Source organism: Cyanistes caeruleus, chromosome 4, assembly GCF_971803275.1.
Source record: "Cyanistes caeruleus chromosome 4, bCyaCae1.hap1.1, whole genome shotgun sequence".
Classification (NCBI taxonomy): domain Eukaryota; kingdom Metazoa; phylum Chordata; class Aves; order Passeriformes; family Paridae; genus Cyanistes; species Cyanistes caeruleus.
In genome coordinates this window covers 80,928,527-80,954,521 of record NC_141704.1, presented here as the reverse complement: position 1 = coordinate 80,954,521, position 25,995 = coordinate 80,928,527, and the positions used below count along the sequence as shown (strand labels likewise).

The window sequence follows — 25,995 nt, the reverse complement described above, 5'->3', positions numbered from 1 at the left end:
AAGCAGTAACCATGTTGGTAAGCAGGACCTATCTCTTTGTCTTTTAGGGTTATAATTCACCCCAGGAATACATTGCAACCCAAGGACCGCTGCCAGAAACTAGGAACGATTTTTGGAAGATGGTTCTCCAGCAAAAATCACAAATCATTGTTATGCTCACTCAGTGCAATGAGAAAAGACGGGTATGTGACAGAATCTTGTGTGTGGTGTAAAAGAAACCACTCTGAAAAAAAGAGTTCCTTTATGCTGAGTGAATGTCTGCATTGTTTCTGATCACAAGGCAGCATCACAACCAGCCCTGCAATGGCACAGCCTTCCTGTTTCAGGACCTTCTCCGACATTTCTTGATGTTCCTTGACCTCCTTTGACCTTCCCTGACTTTCCCTGGCCTTCCCTGACCTTCTTTGACCTTTTATAACCTTCCCTGACCTTCTTTGACCTTTTATAGCCTTCCCTGACCTTCTTTGACCTTTTATAGCCTTCCCTGACCTTCTTTGACCCCTTACCTTTTTTTACCTTTGACCTGCTTTGAATGTTCCTGACCTTCAACTTTCTCTGACCTTCTTTGACCTTTTATGACCTTCCCTGACCTTCTTTGACCCCTTCTTACCTTTTGTAACCTGCTTTGACCTGCTGTGACCTTCCCTGACCTTCTCTGACCTGCTGTGATGTTGTCTTCCCCTGATTTTCTTTAACTTCAAGGTTAAAGGTTGGTTAACCCAACCTTCTTTGAACTTCTTTGATGTTCCCTGACCTTCTTTGGCCTTTTCTGCCCTTTTGCCTCCCCTGACCTTTTTATCAAGCCTCACTTCTTACATGAGGAGAGGCTGAGGACTGGGACTCTTCATCCTGGAAAAGAGAAGGTTCCAGGGGTCTTGTCACTGTGTACAAATACCTGATGGGAGGGAATGGAGACGAGGGACTCCTTTAGTGGTGACTTGCCCAGTGACAGGTTGAGAGGTGAGGTGCACAAATTAAAAAGAAAACACACTGAATTCTTTCTAAAGTCAGGAAATATTTATTTACTGTGAGGGGGACTGAGCACTGGGGCAGGTAGCCCAGAGCTTGTGAAGTCTTCTATCCTTGGAGATATTCCAAAGTCACCTGGACATGGTCTAGAGCTGGTTGTAGGTGACAGTGCTTGAGAGGGGAAGGGCTTGAAAAGGGGTCCCTTTCAACCTCAGGCCTTCTGTGATTCTGCACTTTTAATTTTAAATAATTTAATTTTAAATAATTATAAAACACAAGTTTTATCTTTACATTTTCTCTTGATGTTGTAATAAAAATATTTGGAATATAATTTGGGGGATTTTTATGGACATTCTCTTTCCCATTTACACCATTGCTGCATTTACACCTATTACATCAGGAAGAATAACAAAAGGCACTCTTTTTCTATTCTTCACTGTTTTAAAGCTGCCCTTCTGAAAGCTTCCCACAATTAAATGAGAATGGTCAGACTGGAAGTCATTGCAGGATAAATTACCTGTGATTGCAGCAACAAGTGAACAGTGGTGTAGGCACTGCTAAACCTGAGCTTCTGTGTCCTTTAGCATGTGCTTCTTTCTCTGTGTGTATCTTTAAACACAAACATGCCTGGATTTCCCTGTTTCAGGTGAAATGTGACCATTACTGGCCTTTTACGGAGGATCCTGTTGCATATGGGGATATCACAGTGGAGATGCTGAGCGAGGAGGAGCACACGGACTGGGTGTACCGCAGCTTCCGAATCAGCTACGTGAGTGAAACCTTCCCAAAGGAGAGGGGGTGATTTCAGTCCAGCTTTTTAACTTTTGTCCATTTCTGGCATTCAGCAGGAAACCCCAAAGGGAGATCAATATCCTCACCTTCACTTCACGCAGACAAATGAGGAAATCACAGAACTTTCCCTTAAAATTGTCTCTTGAGTTCCTCAGCAAACTGCAAGGCTGAAAAAAAAGTAGCACCAGAGCTCTGGACACTTCTGTGATACCAATAATTACTGACAACAAATGTGTGAATTTCTGCTTTTTTACATATCAGGCATATCCTCTTGCTATAAATCATTCAAAACTTGAAAATACCAATGGAAGAATTGAAAAGATTTTTCAAAAGGGCAATTGTGTAATAATCATGTCCACCTACAAAGTATTGGAACAAATGTGAAACAAAGTGTTTCAAATGAAACAAAAGTGGTGTCCAAATGAAAGCTCCCCAGACTTTCAGGAATTTCCTTCCACCTTTGTTTCCTGCATCAGCTCACTGCCAACAACATCCCATGAAAATTTAGGGATGTGGAGGTATTGTGGAAAAAGCTGTGCACTGGCAATTCACCAGTGACCCAGAACTTTGTGTTGTGTTGAGGATTTTCCTTCATCTGAAGCCAGTAGAATTTTTAGCACTGTAAATGTTTTGTTTTTTTCAATGAGCTTTTTTCCCTAAATGTTTCCTCTGGTAATGGTTTTTTCTTCCCTTTGTTTTTTTGGGTTTTTTTCTTTTAAACTTGAAAAAAAAAATTCTCAGAAGTCCAGGCTTGACACTGTTTGCCAACAGCGTTCTTTACCTATGTCAAAATAAAAAAAAAGGAGAGGAAATGGAATAAAAAGAGGAAAAAGCCCAGAGTTGAAAAATACAATAGTTCTTGATTTAAAAGCAAAGTAAGATGGAACTACCACAGGGACAAAAGCAAAAAGCAAATCCCAAACCCAGAAACAGGAATTTCATACCATTTTGATAATGATGGCCTGATATTTCCCCCACTTTGTAATTAAATAGCATTTTTGTTCTTTGCCATTTTTTCGGCTGGCTTCACTCTTTTTCAGCTGTGTGTGGGAGAATGACACAGCTCTGCACCGGAGCTCTGGCTGCTTCTATGGTGTTCTTTTTTCTTTTTTCACTCCAGAGCAGACGAGCACCAAGAGTGGGGAGTTGGCTTTTCCCTCAGTGGAACCTCCAGAGTCTTGGGCCACCCCAAGCTCTGCGGTGCACGGTGTCAGGGGTGGAGGCTCAAGAAAGTAGAGGAGTCTCTGTTGGATTGAAGATCCCACTAACAGTTTATTGGGATGGGGAAAAGAGGAATCCACACTGGAAAAGGTCAGGGACAAGAGAGCCCAGAGCAGTGCTGTGCAGGGGGTTAAATACAGCCCCAGCTCCAGGGGAGGGTACAAACCACGGACCAATAGGAAAGGAGTAAGGGGCGGGGATCACAAATTCAGGGCCAATAGGGGTACACAGAGGGAGGGAGCAAGAGACACTAACCAATGGGGCCTCGAGGGACAAATGATTGACAGGGAAGGATCTGGAAGGAAGGGTGGGGTTTACAATGATTGACAAGGGAGTAGGGGCAGGGCTGTGACAGACAAGGAACTTTCAAGAAAGAAGGGAGGGGTTTGCTTTGATGGGTAGTATGTGAGAGGGATGACAAGAGGGAGAAACCATCACACTTAACCCAGGAAAGGAACAAACCAACAAACAGTGTGAACTTTGACAAAACTCATTAAACAGACTGCAGCAGGAGAAAGATGAAAAGCACAGAATGACAGAGAAGCCCTCAGGGTAAGTGAGTTTGATGACACTGTTGAGACCCTGAACACGCTGCTGTTGTGCTTCTCCCACCAGGCTGATGAGGTGCAGGACGTGATGCATTTTAACTACACGGCCTGGCCTGACCACGGCGTCCCCACCACCAACGCTGCCGAGAGCATCCTCCAGTTTGTACAGATGGTCAGGCAGAAATCAGCAAAGACTAAAGGCCCCATGGTCATACACTGCAGGTAAATGCTTCAAGGGAAGGGAGATGAGCAAGGGGTGACATTAAATAGGTTGGGAAACCATGAGAAGGAGAGATTTCGGGGTTCTGCTCACCTGTTGGCTGAAGATGGTTCTCTCTGGTGTTAAGGTGTTATGCAGCTCTCCTGGAGAAATTCATAGAGGGTATTGTTCCATGAGTATCAAAAAAAGGGCTCGGTAATCCAGGGGAGAGATTTATATACAATATTATGAAATCAGACCCTGTATTTACGGCTTAATTGTTCTGGGAAGGAGCAGAAGCAAGTATCAGAGAGCTGGGCAGCAGCTGTAGTATTTTCTTTTTTAGTGAGGATTCTTCTAGCAGCAAAGAGGGATATTTTGAGAGAGTATTTTTAGATACCATCTATAAATATTTATTTATTTTTATTTATATATTTGTATATTTTAAATACAATTATATTTACCTGTATGTATATACTTAAATATATATTTATATATAAACTCTAGATATTTATATATTTATATATTGAAAATATTTCTATTTTTATATGTATTTATATATTTTAAATATATCTTATATTTTTTTAATATATATATGACTATATATATAAACTATATATATACTATATCTATCTGTACTGTACATCTTAGACCACATAGATTAAAAGTAACAATGGTACAAAATTAGTAGGGAGGGCAAAGAATGTATTGGTTAACTCCTGCAGCAATTGTTCTCCGAGGTTTAAGAAGGCACAGAATGAATTTATCACTTAATCTGTCCAATTAACATGTCAGAAGTTCCATTGTATTCATGGTATTTGGGAAATTAGCACAACAAAAACCAAAATAGAGACTGGTTTGTGACAGTCGTCTTGAACTGTGTTGAGGTGAACTGTTAAATACTGTAAATACTTTCCAGGCTTTTCAGGAGAAGTATGGCAAAACAGAAGGAAGAACTTTTGCTAAAATACACACCCTTAGTAGTAGGTGAGGTGTTGGGATGTTGTGTGAAACTCTGTAAAACCTCTAACTTCTCACTCAGTGAGATCTGACTTAAACATCACGTGTGAAATTGCAGCCAAGAATCGTTAGAACATGAGAATCTAAACGAAATTCTAATTCTAAACGAAAGCAGTGTGTATTTTTTCCTGTTGCTAAGCATCCCTTTGGGGAAAATGAAGATTTTCAGCTGAGTGGCAGCTATTTCTGTCTCGTGCTCCTAAGGCAGAAGTCCTGTGCAGACTCTCCTGTCCTTTGAGGACAAACTACAGCAGCGCCTTTGCAAGGCAAGAGCTTTGCAGTGTGGAGAGCTGTGGGGCTGAGTCCTGCTGTCTCTGGGCACCCATGGCTCCTGGGCAGGTCTCTGCAGTTCTGGCTCCAGCCCCTGGAGCTACAGGGGTCTCCTGCAGTGTGTGAGAGGAGCAGTGGCAGCAGGAGGAGCAGAGAGCTAAGGGTGGGTGAGAGCATGTGTGCACGTTCTCTGTGTGAGTTCAATGGATGATGGATGATTTCCATGCCAGGAAATCCCACAGATCAGCCAGGCCTGGCCTCAGATTAGTAATATCTGATTGTTACAGCTGCAGGAGTGCTGCCTTTTGCAGTGTCACAGCTTCTGCTGTGTGTCCCCTCCTGAAATGAGGTGCATGTCTGTCTGTGTTTGCAGCGCTGGCGTGGGACGGACGGGAACGTTCATAGCCCTGGACCGGCTCTTGCAGCACATCCGTGACCACGAGTTCGTGGATATTTTGGGCCTGGTATCAGACATGAGGTCCTACAGAATGTCCATGGTGCAGACAGAGGTAAGATCTGTCCACTTCAGCACTGTGACAGTATTGTTGTGCCCATTTCATCCCCCTCTTCAGCACGTCCGTGTCTAAAGCTGTTCCCCCTGAACACTTGACAAAATCCCTATCAGTCAATATGATCAAGTTTCCTTCTTCATTGTGATATTGTCACATTATTAATCTGCTGCATAGGTGGGTTTGATGATAAATCTGCAATCTCACTGTCTGCCAGAGGAAATGAGTTATTCTCACCTTCTGTGAAATGAATATGCAAACAATGCATTAGAAGAGATTAGCATATGAAATTTTCAAACCACACTATAAAGAGCTGGGCTTGCTGAGGGGATTAATGGCTCATGAAATGTTATCAGTACCGGGCAGCCTTGTTCAAGTCTCATGTTGGAATCATCCAGCCAAGGGTAGGAGCTCATTACACAATGGAATTTCAAACAAGCAAAACAGACAAAAGGATTGTGAATCTGCCAGACACCCTTCTTGCCCCTCTCCCTACCCAAACATCTACTGGGCAGTTCTCTTTTTAAGACAAAAATATACAGACAATAAATACCAGGGTCAAAAAAACAAAACAAAACATGAACTCTTTCTTCAAAGCAGAAGATTTAATGCATCTAAACCTTCTCAGTTCTAGCAATGAGGGAAAGATTTCATATTTCATGCCTGTTGTACTCCTCTCTTGGTTAGACACACAGTAGAAGCAGGCAACCTCTGTGTGGGAAGTGCCACCATCACTATTTCCAGGCTGGATTGTTTGTTGCCAAAGTTTGTTGACTCGAGAGCAAAACAAAAAACTTGTAGCAGGGCAAGGAGAGGAGGAGGAAAACCTGCAGTGACAACAACTAGCATCTGGAAATGAAAAAAAAAAGTCATTTTCAGTCCATTCTGGATCATTCCTAGCAAACTGCCACTTTTCATCACAATTCACTGTATTAATCCAAAGGCAGATCGTATGTAAACGACAGAGGAAAAAAATCCATGTGGTTGATTGGTTTCAGCTGCAACTCTTACCACTCCAGAGCTGATGTGGGTTTTTGTAGAGTGGGTTTTTTAAAAAATATTTCATTTTTTTTATGTAGAGCCTCATTGCCTGCCTGGGGCTGATGTTTAAGGGCAGTTACTGAGCTCCTGCTGCTACAGACAGTGACCTCAGAGGTCACCAAGTGACACTGACACTCAGTCACAGGGGCCACCAAACAGTTTTTCCTTACAAAATCTGAAACCACTGACAGCTCACCTGAGTTCACATTGTCTTGTATGCTGGAAACTTGGCAGCATCTCAATGAGCACTTCAAAAAAACAAATGGCATGGGCCCAAAAAGGGGTTTAGAATGGGGAATATCCTGAATTGAAACCAGTCTCTCCAAATTAATTACTGTGTGAACAAAGTCAGGGTTTTCTTTTTATTGATAAAGAAGTCAAACACTAAGGAATGTGGACCTCATTAAAATATTTCAGGTGCATATGTGGCATGGGTGCAATTTGTTGCACGTAAAGCATTCAGATTCCTTTCTTGGAATTTATTGATTTTTAGGCAATGTAAAGCAGACCAGCTTTAACTCAGACTCAACTCTTCTGTCATCATTCAGGTTATTAATAAGTGATTATGGTGCCAGGTGGATTTCATGCTTCCCCTTCTGCTGTCTGTAACATTTGTGGACTATTATTTTGGGAGCTGATAACTCCCTGTGCATTGTGAGGGGCTGAGGTGGGTGACGTGGAACTGTGCAGGCTGCAAACTATCAAACTGTTTCACTGCTTGGGTTTTTGTCCTGCTTCCTGAGGTGCAAAAAAAACACCCATTTATTTGGTTTTTTTCCTTCTAGGAGCAGTACATTTTTATTCACCAGTGTGTGCAGCTGATGTGGCAAAAGAAGAAGCAGCAGTTCTGCATCAGCGATGTCATATATGAGAACGTCAGCAAGTCCTAGTCCAGAGCCACAGGTGGTAAGTCAGGCAAGCCTGGCCCTGGGCCATGCCCACAGCCTCACATCCCTCTTGCAGAAGCTTTGCTGGCAGTTTGGGGCTTTTCTTATTCCTCTTCCATGTTCACGTGGAGAGTGAGGGAAAAATCCATCTAGCCTCTGGCAGTGAATAATGGCACTGTGAGAATATATGGGCTCACTCATGTTTGAAGAAAAAGAGAATCCAAACTGCTGATGAGCCATCTAACCATTCCCTGCCACTTATCCTAACAAACCTTGCAGAGCTTAAAGGGATGGAGAACTTCAGTATCTTCAGTCATTCTCAAAATGGAATTTTGCCTGGTTACCAAGGCCAGCAGAGGCTTGGGGATGCTGGAGGGCGAGTTGGCTACCGAAAATCTCTGGCATGAAACAGTGGGAAATTTAGATTTTCATGAATCTAAAATCATAGAACCAGAGAACCAGCAGGCTCTCAAACTGGTACCACCAGCAGCATAAGTGAAGGGTTGGTCTGACTTTCAGACTTTTCATTTTTGCCTGAGCAAAACAAATGCAAAACAAATGCAAAACAAATGGCTGTGACCACAAGGTTTGGTGGTGGGGACGAGCTGTGGGGATTTGTGTCACTGCTTTTTAAGCTACTAAGCTTTGGTTCATTAGGTGGCAGCAATAACCCAGCCAGAACCTTGATACTCCCTTTTGGGAGGAGCAGGAAGCTGCAGACTTTGACACAAACTGCTTTTCAAGCAGCTGGTGGAGGGCTGGGCTGTTTGCTGTGTGTCTGTGGAGTTGCCTGTGTGCTTTTATTAACCCCTGTGTGCATCATCCCCCTGCTGAAAAGGAACCCCACTTTGCCTTGCTGTCCCTCAGGATTAGGGAGGGTACTGTCTAATATAGGTTGGATATTAGGGAAAAGTTCTTTACAGAAAGGGTGATAAAGTACTGGAATTGCCTGCCCAGGGAGGTGGTGGAGTCACAATCCCTGGATGTGGTTAAAGACTGGATGTGGCACTCAGTGAGTTTGGTTGAGGTGTTAGGGCTGGGTTAGACTCGATGGTCTTGGAGGTCTCTTCCAACCTTGTGATTCTGTGGTTCTGTGACCTGAGCAGTCCCAGCCTGTGTGGAGGGTCAGTCAAACAAATGCTAAAAATTGTATTTATTGCCTTTCCTTCTCTCTAAAGCATTCTGTTTGTTTGGTTGCAGGTGAGACCATGAAGCACATCCATCTTCCCTTGCTTCTGATTTTTTTTCTGTTGAAGGTTTGAACGGGCAGGTGCTGTGCCACGAGAGACTACTGCTTTGCAGTGCACAGACAATGAGGAAAAGAAACTTTTACCTTTCTGAAGCACTGGGGAGACAAAGCCTTAACGAGCCTGCGGTGTCTTTTGAACTGTTTCATTTCTGGACATTTTTTTTAAATACTGGACCAAATTCAGCTAAACAACATGAAGGAAAAGACACTATATGTGCATAAGATCGATTGCTCCAGAGTGTTGGGGTTTTGTTTGGTACTGTTGGTTAATTTCTTTCATAATTTTTTATTTTTATTTTTTTTCTGTGCAGGTTGGGCTTAAGGTTGAAGTAAGTGCAATATTTTTTTAATGGTTGACTGAAGAGCTTTCTTCATGTGTCACTGGTCTGTCCCTAGGAGAGCAGGCATTGTTAGTATCTAATAATACCTCATTAGTGAATAGCGAGGCATGAACATACATGAAGAAACCTGGAGATTGTGAGGAGGGGCTGGGAGGGAGGGGAGGGTTGCTGGGTCTGTGGATTTGACTGTTTCCTTACAGCACTGATGTTGGTGGGGCCTGGGGGAGCACGAGACCCGAGGAACGGACTGACGAGCAGAAATCCCAGCTGTGGATTTCTCCCAGAGCTGGGAGAATTGCTGGGTTTGGCTCTTGACTGGGCTGCCACTAATTCAGCAGAGGGATTGCTCTTTTTGCCAACCTTTTTTTGGTAATGCCACTGATCAGGCTCTTGTTTCTGATGGATCTAATCACAGGGAAACTGGAGTTTCAAGCTGGGATATCTGAGCATATATACTATAGCATTTAACTGAGCAGTCTATGGTGCCTATACCCCTCATTCATTTCTTATTTTTAGCAATTATTAACCCTGTGTAAAAAACATGAAGCTGGTTCAGGTTGGAGGGGTGGAAAGAAAAAAAAAACAAAAACAAAAAACTCTACAAAAAGTGCTTTATGTAACTATATTTCCTGAACCAGGAGTTTACAAATGTTACAAATACAAGGTTTTGGCATGTGAAGGGCTGGTTATCAATTTATTGCTACAAGGCTGCCAAAGTGTCAGAATGGATTCCTGCAGGGCCTTTGGGGGGCAGGGTGGGGGGCTCTTTTCTTTTTGCTGTCTGTTTCAGTTCTAGTCAAAATAATTAGCTCTATATATATATATATATATTTTTTTTTTTTTTTTTGGTCTTTGTATAATTCGGGTACATCATTGTGTATTGTGACATGGATGCTGTCAGAATGGATGTTTGATGGCATTTTTGTAACCTGTTGCTTTGTGTCACCTCATTGGAAGTTAGCAGCAATGGTACTCAATGTAAACAAAGCAGACTTGAACTGGAAGTAAACACACTGGATTGCTTACCTGTGGAGAAGTCACTGTCAGCAAAACAGCAAACACACCTTTTTATTTCATTTTATTTATTTTGCACACACTTTATTTCATTCACCCAGGGCTGCTACTGCCTGCCAGGGCACCAGGGTGTAGGGCAGGAGCTCAGCTGCTCTCAGCAGCCTGATAATCTTCAGCTGATATTCCTTTTTCTTTTGTCTTCCAAAATTATTCCACTGGCAGGTGCATACTTATTTGATAGCTACTTCATCATGGTATTGGTTGCACTGGAAAACTTCCTTCAGGCTATCCCATGGATTTAACATAATTCCCAGATAAAACAGGATTTTGATTCTCCAAACCTTTGATTATTAAATAGGAGATGCATTTCCGCTCCCTTCTCTTTCCAGGCATCTAATGCTAGTTCTAATTTCCACTAATGCCAGTCCTAGAGCAGGGATGCTGTTTCTGCAAGCACAGGATGGATGCAGAAGGGAGGAACTCCCTGTTTCAGGGAGCCAGTTGGGAACAAGAAAGGCTTCAATGGTACATTCATTTCTCCCTTATTTCACTGCTGTGCCTCAGCTGGGGGCCCTGCCATTCCAGTAGGAACAGCAAAGTCTTGTCTGGCCTAAACTGAACAGAAAGCAGAATTATAAATGAGCACTTGACCATTTAGACCTTGCCTCCATGCTTTTCTTTTTTAAAAAAAATGTATTTCAGGGTTTTATTACATGTTTACTCAGAAAATGTGTTCATATCCCTCTAGAGAACTGTCTCTGGGGGGAAAAAAAAATCAACCTAACAACCAACAAACATTATTTCTCATCTACTGTCTCCTCCCTCCTGCTGGCCATTGCCCATGGAGGCTGTACTTGCTGTGTATCACTGGAAGCAGGTTAATTCTAAATCATTCACTGTGCCCACAAAATGTCACAGTGCTGCGAGCTGGCTGAAACAGGAGCTTGGCTGAACCTGACAGGGCACAAAATTGCTGCAAAGATGCCAAAATCACATTGTTGCAAAGGACACTGCCTGAGCAGCCGGAATTTACTAGCCAGTTTTTGAATGTGTGTCAAGAATTATTCCATTTGTGCAGTTAGCAGGTGTGTATTTTTCCTTTAATAGCTTAAATCACAAAGTCAATTACCACGCAAACTCCATCAGAATAATACCTTTTCCTGCCCCACACAGTATGCAGAACTGTGTAAGTGGACATGGAGGATGGCAGTGGAAACCACCTCTCCCAGCACTCAAGACATGAGTACAGCAATAAATGAGTCTGGAAGATGCTGTGGTTCACAAGACTCCTGCAGAGCCTTTTAGCCTGAACTGACACAACATAATTTTGGCTTTACCTCATCATACACCTCCAGTGTCCAAAAGAACAATGTTTTGGACTCATGCTTCATGTTAATATTGTTTCCAGCACCTGTTAGAGTAAAACTCCCCAGGTATCACAGCTGGAATGCTGTCTGAAGCTTCAAGTTTGGTAATAGATGTTTTGAATTATGGGTTTCACATCCCCAGCTCTGCTGACACTATTGATGCTTTTTATTGATTTGTTCTTCCAGTGCCCCAATGTCTGTAAAAGCAGCTCTGTGCAGTGGGTGACCATTAACTGAAACCAGGACAGGTTTTCTCCTTCTCCCATGCTGTGCATGCTGCCATGGAAGCAAAAAATAAGTAAATTTAAGAAGCTTTTAAAGGTGTGTGTGAAAGCATGGCCTCTCTGAGCATATCCTGAGCCCTGACATCCTTGGGTTGCCAGAACTGTTCCCTTCAAACCTCACCAAAAGATTAAATGCAGGTCAGGAAGCCTTACTTGTGCTTTATTTCAGTTTAATATTTTGAGGTTTTTTTTTCCCTACATTTAAATAGGATGAATTTCCCCTTTCAAATAATCAAGATCATCATTTTGTGCTCTAAGATGGCCCTTCCCTCCCTCCATCAACCACAGTCACACCACCTGCCTCTCACTTGTAACTTTTTAAGGGCTTGTGTCCAAGCTGTAATTTCACTGGGGAAAGCAAAAGCTGTTATTAAGGAAACTTTAGTGCTCTTGACATGGATGGGAGCAGGGTGGGTTGGGCTTTGCTGCTGCTGTGAGGGGCACCAGTGAGGGCTAGGAATTTCCTAGGAAGGCTCCCTGTTTTTGCTCATCTCCTCTTTTAATTTGCAAATATTACCAAGGAGTAGAAGCACAGACTCGTGTCCTGGTGCTCATTTTGGTCTGGAAGCTGAGGAAGTAGTTAGAGGCCAAAGTTGCAACCTAAGCAACTCAAAAACTGGGGGAAAAAAAAAAGATAAAGGCAAGCCAAAGGCACTTATTAGCAAAAAACCTGACATAACTGTAGTAGAAATTTAAAGTCTGTGAAATATTTAAACACAGAACCAACACAGATTCCCTCTCATTTGCACTTCTCATATATAATGTTGGTGCTTTTATGTAGAGGTGGGAGATTGATATCAAAAGTATGCCCTCAAATACTTTTGATACATCAGAACTAATCCTTAAACAGGGCTGGTTTGGACACCAGACTCAACACTGTAGAAAAACTGGGCTCCTATCAAAGGGTAATTTGGCCAGAAAGTTGAGTTCCCATTCATAATCAAATTTCCTTTATTCTTGAAATGCAGCCCAGGAAAATCAGTGGTGATCCCTGCTTGGACAGGGTCTGGAATTCAAGATATGAATGATCTGACAACTCAAAATGCCTTCACTCCCACATTAAAATAAAAGCTCTGTGACTTACAGGTTTCCTAATTAGAAAGAATTTGCACCTTAGAGTTATTAATGGATTCTTTTGTTTGTTCTCTTAAGTGATCAGAATTCTGATGTTACAAGAGAAGTTCACAACTGCTGATGATCACTCTGAGAGCTCTGCACATTTCAGACTATCATTATCATTTGGGATATGACATCTCTGCACCTCTACATCAACAGCTTCAGAAACCATTTATTTCTGCACACATCATGGATATATGCACTTATTTCCCAAAACAAAAAGGAAAAAAAAGAAAAAAAACCCCAAACAAACAACAAGCCACCAATTTTTATACAGTTCAATGTTTTGGAGCAATTAAAGTTTGTATAAAACTGATGGAAGCAAAATAGTAAATTACCTCCTCTTATCAAGTGTCTAATAAGGCACTGATTCTGGCATTTAAAAACCTGCTTTGTTTCCTACTCAAAGACATATCACATCCTCCTGAAATATTAGTATTGAAAAAATAAAGCCTCACTGCTCAAATCCTGGAGCAAACATTTTGAACAAAACACTGCATTTTACTACTGTTTTTGTTTAAACCACGGAATATTTTGAAGAAAACATTTTATTTTCATTTGAGGAACCCCAAATGAGATCTCCTTCTGATTCCTTACATGATTCAACAAAATGAAAATTCAAAAACTGCACAGCAGCATAAGGGTGAAGCTCCCTGCAGTGCTTTAAACCAAGGAAATTCCAGGAAAAAAGGGAAATATTTGCCTCAACACCATTCAGATTTCCCATTTCCTTCCCATGAGAAAAGCCAGGGACTCTGAGTTTTAAATGGGAGATTCAAAGGTTCCTCCTCCTGTACTTGCAGGTAATGGGATTTATCACTTCTTGACCCATTTCTGAATAAGGCCATGCTTATTCAGACAGGCATCAAGAATTTATATTAAATGTAAAAAATGGACACACCACCAACCACACAGAAGTAGTATTTGCGAGGACATTTACAATAAATGGCACTAATACCTTTATTAAGAGTTTAATTTTTCATTTGTGAAAAATGAATAGATTTTTTTTTTTCCCTTGTATGCAGAGGAAAAGCAAACTAATGGCAAAAATCAAGATTACTTTCTTATTTCAATACTCTTTGTAGCCACAAAGATACAACAATTTAACAGACAAGAAATACTGTTTATTGCAGACTTTAAGCTGATTCATGTGAAAAAGGCACTATGAAAATCAAACTAGGTGATTAAATTTGTCTAAATTAAGTGATATTATATATTATATATAATACATATATTATATATAAAATCACATGACCATGTGAAACAGAATATTTTATGACAAAAATCATTGCATCTCCAAAAATAACATTTTTCTGGAAGGGATGTTTCTCTTTTCTTTTTTTCCCCCCGTTTTGCCTTCAGGAATCCACTTTTCCACAAGATTACATTTATAAAGGAAATTACAAAGGCTTTTTGCATGAGGAAAAACTGATACCTGGGATGAACACACAGAGAAGTCTAGATTATACACTGTCCTTTTTGATGGGTTAGGTTACAGACAAAAAAATGCAATTATTAAAAAAAAAAAAAATACTGTGAGTTGTTGCATGGCTACAGCAGATCTCATCTCCTCTTTGAGCTGGGTTGTGTTACTATTTTCTAGTTACTCCTTCTTGTGCAATATTATAGTTCATCACAGGTGAAATAGGGATAAAATCAATGTACAAGAATATTATTTTGCTATAAACAGCATCATTAGTAATAAAACATCTTGGGAGTGATGCAGGAAGGATTCAGTCTGTGTTGGGCTGCTGTTCATTCCCTAAACATTTCCTCTGCATTTGCTGGAGTCGAGAACTTAAGTAAACATCCTGCAGCCAAATGCCTGACAAGAAAGACTGAGCCAAAAAAGAAATAATTGTGCACTACAGCAAGAGATGGGATTCAGAATCTTATTATTACTGAAGGGTTCAAATGCTTTTTTATTGCTGGCTCAGCTTCCCTCAGATGAATCACCAACACAGACGTGCTCCAATTTATCTGTCATGTTAATTCCATAAAGCCAAGACTCATCTCTGGGTGTAAATGAATCGTGTACCGATATTTTCACCTGTCAGGAATCTCCTCTGCCTTTCTCATCTCTTCATTTCTCAGGATGAGGAGCCAGCAGCAGGTACTTCTGTGGAGACTACTGGAAATTTCCTTTATGTTGGCTAGTTATGTTTACAATACAATAAGACATTCCCCTTTCACTGCTTCCTAAAGCAAAGCTGGATGGTTTAATGCTATGGACAATGGAATTAAAGAAAAGAGGAAACACATTTAGTGGCTGCTTCCTTCATCAAAGGACTCCACACCTGAATCTGTGGCAGCTGCACTGATTTTTTCTTGCCGTCTTCTCATAATTTCTTGCAGTTCTGAACTACCACTGTTAGCCTACAAACAAAAGAGAAGAGTTTACTTGTGGCTTTAATGTGTAAATTTGAAATTCCTCTGCCAGCATTTTGTTAAGACAGCTGTTTGAACAAACTCACCTTGCAGCTCCAATAGGAAAACATTTACACTATCCTTAAATATAAACCAGAAAAAAAAATCTGCAGACTATTAAAAGCATAAACTTGCCTTTCAGCACTGCTGAGCATCTTTAATTCCCACATGAGGCCATGGAAGTGTTGGATATTTTGGGGGGGTTCATAAAATATGGCTTCAGTAGAAGCAGAGTTAAAGCTGAATGAGTTTCTTAGGATTCCATGCTTAAAAATCAGGGTAATAATATTTAGAAATTTAAAACCTGAAAATAAATTCTTGATGGGTTTAGATTTTAGAGCACAGTCATAGAAATTGGACCATATTACAATATTAGCAACAGGGAAGTATTGGTGAGGACAAGGCTTTATTTCACCTTTTAAGTGTGAAGACCAGGTCTGCTGGACCAGCTGCAGACATTGCTTTTTCAACATTAATGAAATTATTAAAAGGATATATATATAATATATATAATATATAAAAGGATGCCTATTCACTGGAGCAGAACTTCCCAAAGTGTGCATGACTTTGATTAAAAAGAGGGATTTATAAACCAAGAGCCTAATCTGTTACTGGCACAACATGACCTTCAAAACTTCAAAACCAGCTTCCAAAATAGCCTCTGAATAAGGGAGCAGGAACTGTTTTAGAAATTTATAAAACAAATTCCAGGACTGTTAAGGGGAAAATCCTGCAGTTGATTCTGAACTCTGAAAATGCAACCTCTTTATAAAATTTAATATAGATTTACCCCATTATATCCATTTTGGTGCCACAGAGAGTGAGAAAATGTCTAAATTAACTACAGTGCTCCACTTAAAATACCATTGCTCTCCTCTCCCAGAGTGCAAGGGCAAAGCAGGGGGCCTAGAAATGATTCTGAAATTGAGGGAGCAGCTTTATTTGTCTTTGCGTTCTTGGTTTCAGATACAGAACAAGTGCAGCCCCCATTGCTGAAGTCATGCCCAAAAACCCATCAGCAGGTGCCCAACAATGTACTTTTATCAGAGGTCATGTGCAAATATTTTTCTGAGAATAACTGGGCAGCCCAAGCTGAAATAATTTGCCTTCCTGATAACATCAACGACAACATGACTGATGAGCTTGAAATAGATAATTTTATACTAATAAAGGGAGAGAAAGGATGGTGCAACTTCCTTTGGTGACATAATTCAGCAAGCAACAGGCTAAAGTCATCAGGAATTGCATAAATTCTGAAATTCAACATCAAATAACCTAGGCAGAAATAAACATTTCAATTGCCCCAACAAAAAATAAGCAATGACCTTGTTAGACTCTAAGCACCTGTTAATTAACTCTTGTTAATTCATTTATTAGACAAGTTTGGACTTTTGAGTTTCCTGCAGAGTGAATCCCAACTTGGGAAAGCAGAGAAACAGCAGAGAGGGGAAAAGATCCCTCTGATCCAGTGCATCTCTGCTTTTCAGAGCAAATTCCACTGCAAAGCTGCTTCCATCTCAGTACACTGAAATAAGATAGCTGACATGCAAAAAAGTTGAAGAGTAGAAATAAATCTTCACTAGGAAATGATGGATTGCTCTGGACTATAGTGGTTTATATTCCTAATGGTAAAAGTGAAATGTATCTCCCTCTAGCAGGAAAATAGGGCTTGAAGAAGGGAATAAAGCAATTTTGACAGTGTTAGGAAATGATGCTCTCTGAGCCACACTGATCATGTAAAGTGTAAAATATGCATCATCATAAGCCTGTCTTTAAAAATATGCCTGGCAGTTAATGCTTGAAATCATTTCAGTGAGACAGTCTCAGCTTAAGGACAGGATAGAAAAGTGTTTTAAACCTCTTCAATATTTTCTTCTAAATAGGATGTGGAGAATATAACTTCTCACTTGGGCAGATCTCACATCTAGATAATTTCTCCACTTGCCACAGCAAGTTAAAAAAAAACTTAAAATATAAAAACAAGTAGGTGCATCTCCAGTTCTACTGATTTAAAATTGGCCAGAATTGTCCTTAGCACAGCACTGGATACAAGATTAAGGTGTTGAAGAGACAATGCTTCTTCTTTAATAATTAAATTATTAATTAATTAATTAAATTTAATACAATTAAAGCAAACTGCCGCAGAGCAATAAATACAGAGACACAAGACTTGATTTTAGCACAGTGTCCAGTGTGTTCTCCCTTCAGTGCAGGTGCCCCAGTGTTTGACCTGAAAGGCCAACAGCAGTGAGCTCACCCTACCAATTCCTCATGCCTTATAAATCAAATCTCCTCTACAAAGATAAAGCAAAACTCATTTCTCACCACCAAAATTATCAGGAGTATGTGTTTGTCCAAGCACCAGGCAAAGCAAGAAGCAAGAAAAGGGGCATTTTACTCTCCCACTGTTTTCCCCAAAGCTCTTTTTGGCTGATTTTGACTTCTTGCAGTCTGATTACACCACAGAATGTCAAACTCAAGTGCTATTTCTAATGTTTTTGGACCCCTTTAGAAGAGGGAAAGAAACTGGTGTTTTGATGAATGCTGTTCTGACAAATTAATACCAAATAACTCAGCTAAAAAGAATGTTTATCAATGTGATGAGAACTGAGGAAAAACCACCTTCCTCACAGAAGGAATTCTCTAATTCTACAGGTTCCAAACTGTATTAGGTGAGTAAGAGGAGCTGTCCATACCTCCAAGGCAGATTTCTGTACCGTAATTTGGCTGTAGACTCTCGACCCTTCTGGGCAGACAGTCCTCAGTTCCTCTTTATTGAGGGAGAAGAGCTGAGCCCCTGTCAGCACTCCGAGGCTGTTCACAGTCCTGGAACAAAAGGGAAATGAGCAAAATTTATCCAGCAGGACTACTGAAGTCAGTTGAGATTATAAGTATACTTTTTGGTGGAGGCTAAAATATATATATATAGATATATATATTTTTTTTAATATATTTATATTAAATATATAAACTTACTTTTTATATATTTTTTAATATATATACACACATATATATAAATTATATATTTTCACATTTATATATCATATAAATTTTTATTTATATATTTATATATAAATATAAATATAAATATCATATTTATATATAAATATAAATATCATATTTATATAATATTTAATTATATTCTTTAATATAATTTGATTTAATTATATAATTATATATTTAATAAATATAATTATTATATTCATATAAATATTATATAGTATATAGAAAATTATATATTATTAATTAATTAAAATATATATAGAATATCTAGTATATATATACTCTTTTTAATTAAAAATTTATATATACTATATATGCTATACCATACCTATATACTATATATAGAATGTATATATATAAAATACAATATATAGATCCTATATATAAAATATAATATATATAGATTCTGTAGATTCATGATCACACTGGCATATATTTATATATATATATTATGTAAACATAAATATATATATAAACATTTACATTTATATTATTATAAAGACATATCTTTATATATTATAAATCTGTATATAAATATAATATTTTATGTCTAAATGTATTATATTTATATTACATATGTATATATTTCTAAATATATTTATAGGTATATAGTAGATATATATACATATTTTAGATTTATTATAAAAACATTAATATAGATGAATACATATAGAATAAATACATATTACTATAAATTAATACATTTTAATAAATAAATAAATGTATACATAAAATTTAATAAATAAATAAATGTATACATAAAAAGAAATTAATTTTTCAGAGAGTGCAGCTGACATCTGCTGATTTTCAGGAGGCTGCCTGATTTTCAAAAGTGGTCAGACCTCATCCTACTTCTGCAAACAATTTTAAGAAGTTTTGTCACTTTTGCCCTGGCACTTACACAGGGTTGAATCCTTTGGACTGCAGCCAGGCTTTGACATCCTCAGGAGAGGAGTCGTAAGTGATGTTCACCACCGGGATGTTTGGCCGTGGCACGTGGAATTTCCTCTGGGCAGCGCTCCGGCCGATGGTGAGCCTGTGAACAAGTTCATCCTGCACCTCCTCCATCTGAGATTTCCTGCCTAGAGAGAGAGAGAGATCTCACAAGAGTTATTCTCAAGGTTGTTTTATCAAAGTCAACTCATTTCTTGAATGTCGCTTTAAATAGTGAATTTTTTTTCTTTAAAGTTTCATTCATTAGATCTGATTCTGATTGAATTATTACTCTGCTTTTTTTTTCCCAGGGAATATTTCAATATTCTCAATCCTCTTTTTGCAAAACAAAGCAAAAAGAAACAAACAAAAAAACCCCAGACAGAATTTAACTAAGACCCCAGAAAGGAGAGATGAGCTGGATGCCACAGAGAGGCACAGATCATTACAACAGCACTGCAGAATAAAATGGGAATTCAGGGTTATACAATAATATAACAATAATCCGTTGTCATAGCCTGCCTTTTTTTTTCCTAACAGAATTGAGGGTTTAAAAATGAAAACAAAAAAATGATGAGGAAGGTTGTAAGATTGCTCACACTGTGGGGAAGGCAGTACTTTCCACAAACAGTTTTTTAGTTGAAAGTCCAACTTTTTAGTGCAAATCAACGTAGGCAAAAAAAAATTTCACAGCTACTGACACATATCCAACTTACATCTCATGAGTTATTGCAGCAATCGTATTTTTGACAGGATTTTGAGAAATTTGAATTCACTCCAAGCCTGGAGTAGCTGCTTAGCTGAAACACTGTCACATTTTGCATTAAAAAAGGCATAAAAAAAAAAAAAAGGGAGTAGCTGCTCTCCAGAGACTAAATAATTGGGCAAGATTTGTTTATTTATTTATTCATTTTAAACAAAACTGTAAGAATTCATTATCCCCCAGAACCCATTTGCCTGAAACATTTAGTTCAGTTGCTGTTCATTAGCAGGCAGCAAACTGAAATGCTTTTAGTCATTTCAACAAGATCAATTATAATGACAGTGAGAATTGTTTAAAATTACTATAAAAATTTCTCTGGATAACTTCACAAAAATAGGTAGAATTCAATAAGGTGTAAATAGCCTTTAGAGCTCAGGGAAGATACTGATTTTTCACAGTTAAACTCTCTGTGCCATAACATTGGAACAACTATAAAAATCCTCTGACAAACAACTCAAATTATCTCAAAAATTCTCAGGATTTCCTTGCCAAGGTATTTTTAGTGATCTTTATTCAACATTCTCACTTTGATACACAAACAGTAACTACACCACCCTCTCAATGCACCCAGATGGCAAAACCTATTCCTTTTCTCCCATTACACTGATAGGAGCAGATGAAAACAACACAACTTCAATTTGAAATAAAAAACCCCTGCAAGACAGAAACATTTTTGCTTTCTCTACTTTCCTTTTATATTCTCTCAAAACCTCTCCAGGGATCAATATCTCTAGCCAGTTAAACAAATAAAAACAAGCTTTACATAGGCCTCTGGGATTATTTCTTTAATCACCACAGCAAAAAGAAGGAAAACCCTTGGTTTAGCAATTTCCTTTTTTCTTTTACTAAACAGCCTCAGGTGGAAAGTGGAAAAGGCATCTCTACTATAATATTTGAGGCATTCAGGCCTTACTGTGTAGGGTTTTCTCCTCTCCCCCCACCCTGAATGAGAATCAGAAGCCCAATGTCACAAGCTCGGTGATTTGTGCAAATCTGACAGGGGTTATCCGAGGAAAGCCTTTAGGCAGTGTTATCAAAGCTTGAACCTGCTATTTTCCCAAGCAGGAAGAGGCACAGAACATTGCTATCTTCCTTCTATTTACACAGATTTTGAAAGATTTACCCTTAATCTAGACCAAGACTGTATCAAGAGACAAATATTTAGCTGTAAGATAAGAGATTCTTCCCGTTCTTAGATGTGTTATCAGAAACAAGCAGGATGCCCTGGGCATGGGGCAGGTTCTGCAGTGTTCTCTGCAGAGTTCAGGTGGCTGCTTGGCCAGCAGGTTTCCCTTCACCTTCACTTTCCCATCACCTTTGCAGAGGCACCTGTTCTGTGAGGGTTTTGAGGTGCCTGAGGCTCATTAGCTGGGTGGGAGTGAGAGCTCCAGGAGGGAACAGGATCTCCTGTGTGTGACCCACGGCCTCCACAGTGACCCTTCACACCTCACACAAGCCCTGTACCTGAAGCCAGGATGCTTTTCTCATTTTCCATCTAGAATGGATAGAGAAGGCCATTGTGCATTCAAGGACAAAGCCAAGCTATAGAAAAGTCCTTCCACAGAAATAAAATTATCATTTTTGTACATGTGTGCGTGAGGTAAACTCACCCTGACTTTCCACATCTTTGCAACTGTTTTTTTGTCTACTTCTATTAAGTAACAAACTCTTTTTTGGGAAGCAGCAGTGAAGCCTGTTCCTCCAAGCAGGCTGTTCTCCAGTTATCTTCTCCAGCCAGACATTAAGTGAAAATATACAAAAAAGTTCCCAGAGCCTTCCTGAGTTCAGAGCTGTGGCAGGAGCTTGTCCTCCACCAGGCAATGCCACCAGACTCTACCAACAGGATTAACCACACAGCCACACTTCCCATCCACTGGGGACAGGGGGAAAGAAGCCCTTCTCCAGAAAGGATTCTGCTCAGTGCCAGTTTCTGACCTTAGGTGGAGACAGGATTTGCTGGTAAGGCAGTGAGGCAGAGGATAATAAAAGCTGTCAACCCTTGGACTGCAAAAAGCTCATTATTTTTACAGCTATTACTTTAAAAGCTGTAGCAAATGCTGCCTACATGTTTCAGTTATTTCTAAGCCAAGCAATCACATTGCCTAAAGTGCATTTAGGACAGAAATTACTGACTAAATAAGCTTTTCTAACCCTACCTGCTTTCAAGTCAATACAGAGTAGCAGCCTCAGCATGCTTCAACTGGCATATTCACAAGGTGGCTGTAATCAGAACTTCTCAAGAGAGCCACACACTGTTAGATGCACATCAGCAAGTTTTTCCAGCTGTAGAGGGATGGAATAGGTTCCTGTGTCCTCCTGGGACAAGGACACCAAAGCCTGCTCCATGGCCTGCCAGCTGCTGCTGCTTGGACACAGCCAGAGAGCCCTGACCATAAAATAACCCTACAAAACTATTTCAGTATGGTTCCTGTGCATCAGCCAGACCTGCAAGTGTTCTTGAAGCCCTGAATATGTGTTTCAGAACGGTGCAAATGGCCTAGAAATATGGGTGATCGTGAACTGAAGTGTGAAAACAACATAACTGATTTTCAAAGCGATTTAGGTTGTAATGTGGCAGTGAGTTCAGGTGGAAAATGTGCATTAGCCAGCATATCAGCGTGGGCATTTCCATGTTAAAAACCACTGCCTAGAGATCCCAGACATGGGAAATTTAGGTTAGGTGTTAGAAAAAAGTTTGTTACTGAAAGAGTGAAATAAAGTGCTGGAATTGTCTACGCAGGGAGGTGGTGGAGTCCATCCCTGGATGTGGTTAAAAAACATCTGGATGTGGCACTCGGTGCCGTGGTTAACTGAGGTGGTGTTAGGGCATGGGCTGCTCTCAATCATCTTAAAGGTCTCTCCCAAACCAGTGTGTTGCTGTGGGATCTCAGTCTCCTCAGGGCTGGGACACCCCCTCAAAGAGGAGTTTCCTTTATCTCAGTTCTGTTTCAGAAAGGAATCTCCAAAAGCCTCATTAGCTTATTGTGTTTATTAATCTATATAATCACAAGAGTTGGCAGGTCTTCCCCAGACTTTCTGCACAAGTTCACCCACCACAGCTTTGGCTCAAGTTGGCTCATATGGCACAAAATGGCCCTGAAATACACAGTTCTTTTATCTTTATACTTATTTTCACACAATTAACAATAGACATGTATATTATTGTTCTTAGTGACCCAATGACCCAATACCTGTGAGCTGCACTGGGGCACTTTTTATCCAATCACTCATTACTACCCAAAAACCTCTGGAAGAAGAAGAAGATGAAGAAGAAGAAGAAGGAAAAGAGACAACACCCTAAATCCTCCATCTTGTCTTCTGCTCTCTAAACTAGTTTAAACTCTAAACTTTTTCACCCAGTGACTTAAGAAAACTCTAATCTACACACACTTTTAGCTTTTCTATTTAATTTTAACAGCTATTTTCATGGTGTTTTCTTGGATGTCAGAGCTTGGTATGAGAGATAAGAGCACACTCTGTGCCTCAGACTCTAACACAGTGATTCTGTGATTTAGGATGGACAAGTGTAAATCATTTTTCCCTAATTACCATTATGGTAATTATAGCGAGGGTCAGAACACACATCCATAGCAAAACCATGTTTTAAACATAACCTTAAAACTAAACTTTGCCATCTGAAGCGCAACCCTAAGGGACTTCAGAATTAAACCAAACACACAGGAACTGAGAAGGGGGGGGAAAATCTTTTTATCTCATTTCTTAGGGCAAACTTACGATCCACAGGAATCTGCTTCTGCCGTTGGGTGTCGCGGGCCACGCTGCCACCGCTGTCGCTGGAGGTGCTGCTCTGGCGGCTGACGGCGGCCGGCGCCTTGGGCACGGGGACTGGGATGGGAGCTGGGGCGTTGGGAGGCATGGGGACAGCCATGGGGACAGCCACAGGGACAGCCACGGGCACAGGGGCGGGTGTGGGGGGCGGCGAGGGCGTAGCGGGAACCGGCTCGGGTTGTTTCGCCACGTAGTCCGTCCTTTGTTTCTGGAGGATGCAGAGAGGCTCGGTCAGGCAACTAAATTTGGGCAAGGTCAGACAAACCCAGACTTTGCACCAAATGGAGTCATTTATTCCACAGGGGCGCCTCACTTGCCAGATAGAGTTCCAAAATTTGCCAAATTTGCCAGTAGTTGATCTGGGATCAACATTTGGCAGCAAGCACCCTCTCTGCTGGACACAAGACTCACAGCAAGAACTCCTCTGCAACACACTTCTTTCTTTCAAGCAGATGAATTCTGTAAATGAGATTGTTTTTAAATCCCAAATTTCTATTAACTGGCACTTTTTAACAGCTTTCAAAACCTTTGACTTGTTGAACTCCATTGGTGTAAAAATGCATATTTTTGAGATGGTATTAAAAAAAAAAATTACTGAAAAATGAACATGTCCAGCCACACATAAACTCACCTTATGTTTTAACTTATAAATATCACTGGGGATAGGATGACACATTGTTTCTTGAACTGCAGACAGCATTTAAGAGATTCCTGCTCCTCCTGTCCTTTCATCCATGCCTTTTCAGCTATTGACGTGATCACTACAAGCCATCTCAAGGCAATAATCTGATTAAAAAACAAGCCCCAGGTTTCACAGTTCTTGGAATGGGGCTGTTATTTCCTTCTCCCCGGCTTCATGCAATGTTCTAACAACATGTAAGTTATTTTGCTGCTAATAACTAACTAGCAGGTGTCCAACAATGACCTTGGGAGGTAATTTCTTCTTTGCCTTTAGAATGACACCGGTTACAGGAAGAACACTGTATTTTCCCAGAGCAATCATAAAGACATAAATCCATAAGCCACCTATGCTTCCCCTTTCCTTCCTGCGGTTCAGACTCCATATCTCACTATTTAACAGTGTTCCCTCTCCACAATTTTGGACTAACACGGCTTGAAGGTTCAATATTAAAGTTTGTTTGCTCAATAGGGATGCCTCATCTCGTAGTTATGAGAAGTCTGCTTACTTTGGTATGAAGAGAGATGAATGCATTCCCCAGATTCATTGCCCCTTCCTGAAATACCTTTCCCTATTTCCTCAGAGGGTTTTACAGAGGATCAAGTAGGGAAATATTTGTAGGAGCCATATGTTAGAATTTGAGCAGCAGATCACTGTCCTGACAACAATCAAACTTTCCTTAAATGTCAGCAAGTGCCTTTGTACAGGAATCCCCAGCTCAGTGAAGTCCAGCTGAAGGACAAGGCATTTAGCAGTGAATGTAAACCATTGCAGCAATACTGGTTTAAACCAGGAGAAAATTTATCCCTTCAGCTTCTCTGGCCAATCAATTAAGCCTAAGAAACGACTCTTACTTCCCTTGGATGATTTTTCACTGAAACCATAACTAAATCAAACATATATCCCTGCAAAACATTTCCCATTAAGCATTTTTGTTTGTTCATTTGTTTTTATCTCAACATTTAGTTGTTTGAAGGCATCCATCTTAACTGCTTTGTGAAATGTGGGAGATTAAAAAATAATCATGATTGACTTTTCTGTATTTTACTGCTTCAATGTTAGCTAAATAAATGCTTTTTTAATTGTCCAATGACAAGGAAAGTGAAATGCATAATATAAAAGTTAAGAAGCAGAATAAATATATTTATGAAACTTGCTCTTTGGTGGAAAGAGAATGCCCCACCAGGTGTATAGCAAATATACCATAATTTATTATATATAGATGTACTGTGATCGACCCAAAATCTTGTCAATGATTTTAAAAATTCCACAGCTTGGAATTACTTGGAATTCTAAAATGTTCCAATGATAGTCACATCTTTTAATCTTGTTCTCAGATTCCAATTACTAGACTGTCACCCCCCTACAATGTACCTTGTTCATGTGTGCTCTGACCTTCTTAAAAAAACACAAAGAAAAAGTAGAACTTTTTTATGACAGAGAGGATTTTACAAACCAAGGCGTCCACTGCACATTGCCACAATCATATTCCAGAAAAAGAGAAAGCAGAAAAACTAAGTGTAACTTTCAATGTTACTGGAGGAGCTGCAAAAACATGTTGTACTGCAATCATC

The 25,995-nt window shown here is 39.8% G+C and overlaps 2 protein-coding genes across 16 annotated transcripts in view; one reads left to right on the top strand and one right to left on the bottom strand.

Moving 5' to 3' along the window:
• The window catches only part of PTPRO (protein tyrosine phosphatase receptor type O), a 143,481-nt gene extending 133,410 nt beyond the window's left edge, over window positions 1-10,071 (top strand). For both annotated transcript variants that reach the window (XM_086886000.1, XM_086885999.1), the window contains 6 exons: window positions 48-182; window positions 1,616-1,738; window positions 3,598-3,752; window positions 5,393-5,528; window positions 7,355-7,475; window positions 8,657-10,071. In XM_086886000.1, the coding sequence (XP_086742126.1) occupies window positions 48-182; window positions 1,616-1,738; window positions 3,598-3,752; window positions 5,393-5,528; window positions 7,355-7,459 (654 nt within the window). In that variant the 3' untranslated portion in view covers window positions 7,460-7,475; window positions 8,657-10,071. The remainder of the gene's footprint in view (window positions 1-47; window positions 183-1,615; window positions 1,739-3,597; window positions 3,753-5,392; window positions 5,529-7,354; window positions 7,476-8,656) is intronic.
• A 4,087-nt stretch (window positions 10,072-14,158) lies between these two features.
• The window catches only part of EPS8 (EGFR pathway substrate 8, signaling adaptor), a 129,619-nt gene continuing 117,782 nt past the window's right edge, over window positions 14,159-25,995 (bottom strand). For all 14 annotated transcript variants that reach the window (XM_023925535.2, XM_023925572.2, XM_086886002.1 and 11 more), the window contains 4 exons: window positions 23,689-23,950; window positions 19,159-19,339; window positions 17,951-18,080; window positions 14,159-15,203 (listed from right to left, as the gene is read on the bottom strand). In XM_023925535.2, the coding sequence (XP_023781303.2) occupies window positions 15,090-15,203; window positions 17,951-18,080; window positions 19,159-19,339; window positions 23,689-23,950 (687 nt within the window). In that variant the 3' untranslated portion in view covers window positions 14,159-15,089. The remainder of the gene's footprint in view (window positions 15,204-17,950; window positions 18,081-19,158; window positions 19,340-23,688; window positions 23,951-25,995) is intronic.